The following is a 10000-nucleotide window of genomic DNA, read 5'->3' on the forward strand; positions in this document are numbered from 1 at the left end:
TCGCAAGTGGAGAGGGGTGAGAACTGAAGGGGTGTGGAGGAGTGTGGGGGAGTGTGGCTGTGTGGGCGGTATATGTACATTACATAAACAACCTCTGGAAAGAATTCACAGTTTCTGGGGACAGTGTGCCAGGCTGGGTTAATGTCACAGCACATCAGGGGCACAGACTGGTGTGTGTGTGTGTGGGGGGGGGGGGGGGTGGGGGGATGGGGGAGCGTGGGTTTCTGGGAGAGGGTGGGCGCTTTAGGTGGACAGTACACACACTGACCTGTTGAGGGGCTGGAAGGCTCCTGCACGTTGCCTGAAGGCCTCTGGGGGCGCTGTTCTGAGAGGAGAGGGGTGGTGAGGCAGCTCATCTTTGGCCTACTGTAGGGCTACTATTGGTCTGCCCTAGGATGAACCTGCTCTGTATTCAATGTATAGCACCCTATGGGCCATTGGCAACACCTCCACTGCCCCCCTACCTATTCTTTATCACATTGCACCACACACATCCATGATAAAGACAGAGAGAGAGAGAGAGAGAGAGACAGGGTGAGAGAGAGACAGACACAGAGAGACAGACAGACATATATACACTCACTGAACACTTTATTCTCATGGTGGAAGTGGTGTAATGGTGTGGGGAATGTTTTCTTGGCACACTTTGGGCCTGTTAATGCCAATCAATCATCGCTTGAATGCCACAGCCTATTTGAGTATTGTTGCTGACCATGTGCATCCCTTCATGGCCACAATTTACCATCTTCTAATGGCTACTTCCAGCATGATAATGCACCATGTCACAAAGCAAAAGTTGTCTCAAACTGGTTTCATAAACATGACAATGAGTTCAGTGTTCTTCAGTGGCATTCCCAGTCACCGGATCTGAATCCAATAGAACACCTTTGGGATGTGGTAGAACGGGAGATTCACAGCTTGAAAGTGCTGTGAATCTGTCATCATGGACCTGAATCTCAAAGGAATGTTTCCAACATCTTGTGGAATCAATGCCACGAAGAATTGAGGCTGTTTTGAGAGCAAAGGGACGCCCTACCCAGTATTATTATAGTGTTCCTAATAGAGTGTTCAGTAAATGTATATATATATATATATATATATATATATATATATATATATATATATATATACACATATATAAAGAAGGACAGACATACAGACAGACAAAGACAGCGAATGTGTATGTGTGTTTTGTGCGTGTGTGAGTGCATGCATGCGTGTGTTTGTATGTATGTGTGTGTGTGTGTGTGTGTGTGTGTGTGTGTGTGTGTGTGTGTGTGTGTGTGTGAAAGATAGTGTGTGTACGTGTGTGCGTGTGTGTGATGTGTGTATGGTGTGTGTGTATGGTGTGTGTGTGGTGTGTGTGTGTGGTGTGTGTGTGTGTGTGTGTGTGTGTGTGTGTGTGTGTGTGTGTGTATGTGTGTGTGTGTGTGTGTGTGTGTGTGTGTGTGTGTGTGTGTGTGTGTGTGTGTGTGTGTGTGTGTAGTGTGTATACTCACTGTCCTCTGGAGGAGTGGATCAACAGAGTGATGAGGGTGGAGGTGGCGGGACACACACAGTTGAGGGCCAGCATGGCATACTTGAACTCCTCCTCACACACCACATGATCTGAAGACACAGGAACCACGAGGAAGACATCAATTAAGCACACGCACCAAGCACAAACATGCTCACCGTCACCTCTCTATCTGATGTCTAACCATCCTCTCTGCTTGACACAGGAGGAGCAACGACTGAGACCATGTGAAAGACTGACTGTGAGTGTGTGTGAGACGGATTGTGAATGTGTGTGAGACGAATTGTATGAGTGAGCGTGAGAGAGAGAGAGAGAGAGAGAGAGAGAGAGAGAGTAGAGAAAGAGTAAATGAATGTATGTGTGTGGGTGTGTGGGTATGGATTTATGTCAGCACACAGAGCCACCTCATTAGTACAGGTACGGCCTAAATGCTGGCAATTGATGGAGCGGAGGCTAAGATTAAGTCAGACCTGTTAGCTAGAATTAACACACATTTATGCATCTAACTAATTACCTCTGATGAAACGCACAGAGTAGGTGCATCCTAGGTGTTATTTTGCATATTTTCCAATATCACGTAATTGAAAACAGCTAATGAGAAAACAGGCTGTAATTAGTTGAAAGAGCTTAAATAGACACCCAGCCCTCTGTCATGTCTCATTCTCCTCCCCTGTTGCGGCAGTGTCTGTATTTACCCCTCTGGGTCCTACTCTGGGTTGTTTTTTGGTCTGTGTCTCATTTTGGGTTTTTTGGGGATGACATGGCAACCACCCTGGGGTGCAGACTCCTATTAAACGACCTTTCACACTCTCAAGCACTTAGCACTGTCTGGGAGGGGTGAAGCCAACGGAACAAAACGTAACGAAACGGAAACAAAACTGAACAAACAAAGATAACACTCATGGTTCCTACTGCTTTCCTCTCCTTTTTATTGTTTCTGTACCTCCGCTTTGTAAGGAAAAACCAATACAGCTATTAGTGTTTTATAGCAAATGGAATGAGGCCCAGAGAGCAGCCATTTCTCCTGCTGTGTAATTCTTGATTACATTATCTCCACTGATGAACAGACAAACATATTAGCGATACATTGTTTGGTGCAAATTTGAGCTTCACCTTAAAAGCTTAAATGTGTTCTGCATGTTGATAGGAGAGGGAAATGTCAGCAAACACTTGAAATGCAATGGAAAGAAACACAGACAGTTGTCAAGCTGGTTTCTCATGGAATAATGGACCAAAAAATAGTTGTGTTACTAGGGTTGGGAAATGTCAAGTATTAGGGTTGGGAAATATCAAAATGTTCTTATTGACAATAATACTTTAGAATATATCACAGTATACGATAATATTTATTGCTGACGTATGGTGGAGACAAGCCAGCGTGAGCAAACATGACCGAACTACAGCGCATGTTCAGTCAAGAGTGTATGGCTGGGGTTGTAGATAGTCTGGTGAAACAAAGAGACATGTTTCACCTCACTTTTACAGACTATTGTCTGTAAGAGAACAATATCACTATATGCTCCAAACACAACAATAGCAAATACCAGCCAAACCCTAGAAAGTATGCATTTGAATGGATAATAATAGATGATAATAGATGTGTTTTGATCAAATCAGTAGCCTGCTATTATGATATTCATAAAACGAGCTTGCTCTTTTTATTATCTTGCTCGAGCTTGTATGTTCATTACAATGCTTCTGCTATAGAGATGGTAACACCACTCAATTCCGCAGGATATTGACACCAGCAAAGCCCCATTCAAACCCTATACAATTCAAAATGGCAGTGTTTACTGTGCAGGGGTTTAATGTGCAGGGGAGCCCAACCATGAGGATGCCGAAAAACACACACAGGCATTTGATTTGAAGGATATCCTAGTAGAGACAGCAGACCTAACATGTTCAAGCACACTCCTTGTGGGCACACACATGAACACCAAAACACACTAATCGTAACATCAAATGAACACTTTTCCCATGTCCTTGCCTTGACCACTCTCCACCGCCGTCACTCCTTCATCTCCTCCTCCTCCCGTCCTTCATCTCCTACTCTAGCCACACTTCCATCCTGCCCTCTCTCCTTGAGGTCCTAGCAGAGAAACCAATTACTAACCTGGGCTCAGACAACCACACCAGTCTTATTTCCCTCCTCAAGTCTTCATTCTGTTTCTGTGTTCTCCATTAAAAGAGTGGGGAATTGAGTGTGTGACTGTGTGACTCTGCGTGTGCGTGTGTGCGTGCGTGCGTGCGTGCGTGGCTCTGTGAACTCTGGGTACAGTAGATCAGTAATTATCCTGGACCTGTTCTACCAGCAACTCTGATTAAATCAGCATGCTGTTATTGTGTATGAATGAGCAGCTATTGACATGGCTACCGTAGGCAGACCACCAGGAGAGCACCAGGTGAGCGCTATTCAACATGGAAATCCGGGAAATCAATTAACACCATGGAACCCAGCAGTCACTTTGATTTCGGAATAACTCCTCATTCTAGAGTGAGCCAGGGTTGTCTGCTGCCTCTCTATAGAGACATCCTGGCTGGATATGATCCTGTCTAATGAACATTAGGCTGTTGTTAAGCAATTTGTGGGGATCAAATCATGTCTTCACTCCATTTCATTAATGCCACCCACACTAGCACTTAGCCAACATATTGATTTGTTCCTTCAGTACCATCTACTGTTATTTGGCCACACACAGGACACTACATGACAGTGTACAACTTTACACCGAAAGCACAATACTGGAAGGAAATCCATCACTCGGGATCAAGGGTTAGACAGCCTCTGTTGCTCCATCTTGTATGAAAACAGAAAATAAAACATGTAGAAATAAAGACGTGGTACAAAGATGTTGGATGTCACGTCCGATACTGCACACATAGTCCTATGCTACCTCCTATGCTACCTATCACATCAAAGCCATGCATATAATTGATGTACTGCTCAAATATAACAGCTTCTGCCTCAGACTTTAGACAGTAAACCATCAAATCTTACCCCTAAAGCACTACATAGTAATCAGCCTGCACAGCTTCTTTCAGACATCCAGGACTGAAATATGAGAGAGACATGCAGCAGAATAGATAGGCAGACACTGGGGAAGAGACAAGGTAGCCTCATGCTATTTCATCTGCCTCCAAATGCTTCAACCTAAACTAATAAAAAACCTATTTATCCAGATGGAATTCAGGCTGTGAAAAAATAACACTGGGGCAATGAAAGACTGAAGGAAGCTTCTTTTCCAGTTCTCTGCAGCAGGAGAAATCAGAGAAACTGGATTTCCCTTCATTAAGGTAACAGAGTAACACGTTAATCATTGATTGAGACAGCTGGGATGAAGGCGAGGAGCTAGAATTGAGTTTGACGTTCCCAGAGCTGTAGTCAGAGAAGTGTGTGTGTGTGTGTGTGTGTGTGTGTGTGTGAGAGAGAGAGAGAGAGATGGGAGAGAGAGTGGGTGAGTGACAGAGATAGAGACAGAAGGAGTGATAGTGGAGTGTTTGCCTCCTTGTCTTTCTCTCTCCTCCTCTTCCTGACAAGTGCTCATTCCCATAAGGCACTGTGCATATGAACACACTTCTCAAAGGGCTAATGGCCGACACCATCTATCCATCACAGCAGAGTAGATAGGGGATAGTGCTTTTAAGCTATTTCTGATAGAAAATGCAATGAATACATTTGAAAAGTCAAGAGGAGCTCGGGTGTAAAATGAGATACAGACAGGAAGCTCAACTCTGTGAAAATGGTCGACGACACACGCGCGCACGCACGCACACGCACACACACAAACAGACACACTTGCACACATGCACACACACACACACACACACACACACACACACACACACACACACACACACACACACACACACACACACACACACACACACACACACACACACACACACACACACACATTTTGAAAGCTCTGCCATCCCAGAGAGAATCCCACCATGCTCACTCTGACCTGCAAACTTGACGTGGAACTTGTTCTCAGGCTTGAGGATCTGGACATAGAGGGGGCAGTTTGGGGCAAAGTCTTTCACCGCCCAGGCCCTGAGGATGGTCTGGTGATCCTAATAGAGAGGGAGAGACAGAAGGGGAGAGAAGAGAGAGGAAAGAGAGATTCACATCATTAGCAGCACCACTAGCTCTACCTCAGTCACACACTCATCTCTGTAGCGTCACCCTAATAAGCCCTTTCAACCACTGCATAGAGCCAGGGCCTTTAGAAGCCGCACCACAATGCTCTCCCAATAGTTCTTAAGAAAGTAATTATATCATATTGTCTTGACGGGCGAGAAACGGTTTGATAACAACTGCAATACGGACAGGAAATGGAGAGAAAGGGAGAGAAACGGAGAGAAACAGACAGAAACTAGAGAACGGAGAAAGAATTGAATCGCTGTCACATTGGCCATTAAATGGTGATTAAAAAGAATACAGATAGGGAGATGCTAGATAGAGCACGCAGCGAAAGAGGGTAAAGAGGGGAGGACAGCCGAGGAGGAGGGGGGGCTGTGTAGAGATCAAAAAAGAAGGACCATTAAAGGAACGTACAGCAGCGAAGCGATCCACCTCGAATCGGTTACTGAGGATAAAGCAGGCCTCAGCATCGTCCATCCTACAGCCAGTTAGTAGAGCAGGGGCCAGGGCAAGCCAGGACACAGGGTCCCGATGGACAGAGCCATAGGGAGGAGAAGAGAGGGGAACAAGAGAGGAAACCATAAGAGGGACAGAGGGGAGGGGGAGGAGGTTGTCATGTTATTGAGGGAAAACAAAAGCAGGAACAGGAGAATTGAACAAGAATGTGTCGTTCAAACCCACACCACTTCACAGTGATACGTACTAGCAGGCAAGCAGAGCAGGCAAAGATATAATACAAACACTTTCTGTCTTCTTTTGTGGTCTGTGTACTTAAGAGAGACTGGCAATCCGACTCCGAACCACTTTAACTCTGACTCATTCCGGATTGTTTTTGGAACTCTCTATAGGTACTCCGGCTGTGGGCTCTATTGCTGTGTGGACTGTGACTCTGGTTGTGGGGACTTACTTGGCCCTCATCAGGTCCTGGTCCTTGAGGACGGAGCCCTGCAGGTAGATAACTCTCTGGGCCCACAGGGGGACATGCAGGACTCTCCTCACCTGGACATCCATCTCTGCTGGGCACAGGATCACCACATAGTAGTCCTACAGCAGACGACCATCACACTGGTTAATGAGACGGGAGGGACTCACACATACACACACATGCATACACACACGCACACACACGCACACGCACTCTAAACCATGCACTATACCATAACTATGTAGTGAGGAGACAGACACAAGCGTATACACATACACACACACACACACACACACACACACATACACACACACGCACACGCACACACGCACACAAACACAAACACAAACACACCACTCTACTCCTCCACAAATAAGCCATGCATTTGATCTATGCTAATGCTGAATTAATCCCCTGTTTTAACCTCAGCTGGTTGAGCTCCTGGAGAGGATTAGAGGGAACAGACATACAAACATGCAGACACACGCACGAAACACACACACACAAACACAAACACACACCTGATGGTTCATGTGCACACGCTCACAAACATATTTGCCCTACTTAATGACATTTGGAGAGACCTGCAGTCTGGGGTGAGCGAAGAACTCATTGAGGAAGTCCATAAGGAGGTCAATCTTGAGGCAGCTGACACACAGCACCACATGCTTCTCCGTCTGGGCCCGGTAGCGGCTGTAGTTTCCCCCAGACTTCTGCCTCTCCATCCACAGGAAAGCCAGCTGCTCAAACTACACACAGGGGGAAGAAAAAATCTATTCGATTGAACCGAAAGCGAATTTGATTACGTAACGTGAACGAGAAAAAGAGGGGGCAGGGATGGCGATGGAAACTGACACATCTCTTAAGGTGGTTCCGAGAGGTGGGTGGTGTTATGGTCGACTGGGAGGAGGGGGTGTTCAGTTAGGGTTGCTGTCAGAAGAGAGGAGGGGGGTTACTGCTATAAACAGTGGGGTGTGTTTGGGGATGGCGATAGACAGTAGGGATGGTTTAATTAGGCGATAGACAGTATAGGGATAGTTTAATTAGGTGATAGACAGTATAGGGATAGTTTCATTAGGTGATAGACAGTAGGGATGGTTTCATTAGGTGATAGACAGTATAGGTATGGTTTCATTAGGTGATAGACAGTAGGGATAGTTTAATTAGGTGATAGACAGTATAGGGATAGTTTCATTAGGTGATAGACAGTAGGGATGGTTTCATTAGGTGATAGACAGTATAGGGATAGTTTCATTAGGTGATAGACAGTATAGGTATGGTTTCATTAGGTGATAGACAGTATAGGGATGGTTTCATTAGGTGATAGACAGTATAGGTATGGTTTCATTAGGTGATAGACAGTAGGGATAGTTTAATTAGGTGATAGACAGTATAGGGATAGTTTCATTAGGTGATAGACAGTATAGGGATGGTTTCATTAGGTGATGGACAGTATAGGGATAGTTTAATTAGGTGATAGACAGTATAGGGATAGTTTAATTAGGTGATAGACAGTATAGGGATGGTTTCATTAGGTGATAGTATAGGGATGGTTTAATTAGGTGATAGACAGTATAGGGATAGTTTCATTAGGTGATAGACAGTAGGCTGTGTTTGAGGGTGGAGACAGGCAGGTTGAGGTACAGTATATATAGACAGAGAGCCAATAGGGTGAGATTGAGGAGGAGGAGACGGCTTTAGGTAGTGATAGATGGCTATAGGGAGGCGGGCAGCATGTTAATGTGCTCTGTGGGTTCCCTGTGCTGTAGGCAGGCAGGCAGACCCACCGGAGGCTCTCTCTGACAAGGCTGAGACCCACACACACACACTGAGGGGGGCGAGGGGGGGTAAGGGAGGAGGGGGGGGGGGGGGGGGGCAGCCAGTAAATGTCAGGGGGTATTTATGGATGAAAGACAGGGAGAGGGAGTGGGATGGCGACATGGCTCTGTGTGCCATTTCCTGTCCTGCTCAAACATGCACCCCCCCCGCAGAGCTCCCAATAACAGCACAGCAGAGCAGCCCACACGTGTGTGTGTGTGTGTGTGTGTGTGTGTGAGCCGTGTTTAAAGAGGTCTGCTACCAAAAAGGCTCTGCCTCGGAGGTCTCCCTAGGTAGACTAGGAGAAATGACATGACAGGAGTGCGGCTTTGGGGACGGGGGACGGGGGACGGGGGAGAGGAGGAGTGATGATCCTTCTCTTATCTGAATGGAGAGAACCTGACAGATCTATATGCATTCAGTTCATGTAGCCACTATGCTCCCTGGTGTGGGCCCCCCCCCCCTCACCTGTATGGGAAGCACGATGAGCGCCACACAGATCATGATGACCACCAGCAGCTGCGACGGCCAGATCTGGGGGGTGACGTCACCGAAGCCCACGGTGGAGAAGGTGACCACGCAGAAGTAGAGCGAGTCAAACAGGGTCAGGTTGTTCCCCGCCCGCTCCAGGTGCTGGATCCCACAGATACTAACAGAGGAGAGGAGGGGGGGGGGGGGGGGGGGGGGGATAAAGGGGAAGAGGATGGAGAGGAGGAGAAGAGGTGGGGGTGGGGAGGAGAGAGGTTGAGGAGGAGATTGAGTGTGGGAGGAGAGGAACAGAGGGAGGAAACGGAGATGGATGGGGTTGTGAAAGGAAGCAAGCATGAACGAGGACCAGAGGGATGTACTCTCTCATGTGTATAAGCTTTCAGTTTGAAACGTCTCCAGAATTAAATGACAGCTATTGTACGCATCAGTGGGTCTGAAAGAGGTAGGAAAGAGTGTGTGTGTGTGTGTGTGTGTGTGTGTGTGTGTGTGTGTGTGCGTGCTTTCATGTGTGTGTGTGTGTGTGTGTGTGTGTGTGTGTGTGTGTGTGTGTGTGTGTATGAGTGCGCATATGTGCGTGTGTGCGTATGTGTGAATGTGTTTGCACTGTGTGCACATGTGTGAATGTATTTACCCAGTGTTGAAGGGCCAGTTGAGTCAACACTCTGTGTTGTCAGTCGTGAAAAGGTCAGCCAGTATCATTGATGCAGCTTTTCCAACATCCAGGACCTACTGTATAAGCCAGGACATTCACACCATGCCAGGCTCTACCAAGCACTCACACACTTCTCAAATCCACACTTGCTATCGGGCTTTTGTACAGGCCTCTTTAGGCCTGTGAAAGCTTCACCTTCTCCCTTCTTACTCCCCCGCCTCCTCTCTCTCTCTCTCTCTCCACATGGTGCCTCTTCCTCAGAACATTATCTTTCTCTTATCTTCCCTCTCATCTTCCTCTCATGTTCTCCCCACAGTCTCTCCACCTCCCTCCCCCCCCCTCCTTCTCTCGTTTCCTTCCCGCCTGCTTCTGCCCCTCTCCCGTCTCTTCTCTCTCCCTCCTTCTCCCACTCCCTTGCTATTCCTCCTCCCCCTCCCTCCTTCCATTCCTCCCTCC

At 47.0% G+C, this 10000-nt stretch overlaps 1 protein-coding gene across 1 annotated transcript in view; it reads right to left on the reverse strand.

Annotated features, from left to right (window-relative positions):
- Window positions 1–10000, reverse strand: part of kcnt2b (potassium sodium-activated channel subfamily T member 2b) — a gene marked incomplete at its 5' end in the record, with an annotated part of 34647 nt that overhangs the window by 6772 nt on the left and 17875 nt on the right. Inside the window, 6 exons of the mRNA XM_083677471.1 lie at window positions 1500–1608; window positions 5482–5590; window positions 6075–6138; window positions 6568–6704; window positions 7170–7334; window positions 8872–9052. Of these exons, the coding sequence (XP_083533597.1) occupies window positions 1500–1608; window positions 5482–5590; window positions 6075–6138; window positions 6568–6704; window positions 7170–7334; window positions 8872–9052 (765 nt within the window). The remainder of the gene's footprint in view (window positions 1–1499; window positions 1609–5481; window positions 5591–6074; window positions 6139–6567; window positions 6705–7169; window positions 7335–8871; window positions 9053–10000) is intronic.

The sequence above is a fragment of the Argentina silus genome (genome assembly GCF_951799395.1).
Source record: "Argentina silus genome assembly, chromosome: 9".
Lineage (NCBI taxonomy): Eukaryota > Metazoa > Chordata > Actinopteri > Argentiniformes > Argentinidae > Argentina > Argentina silus.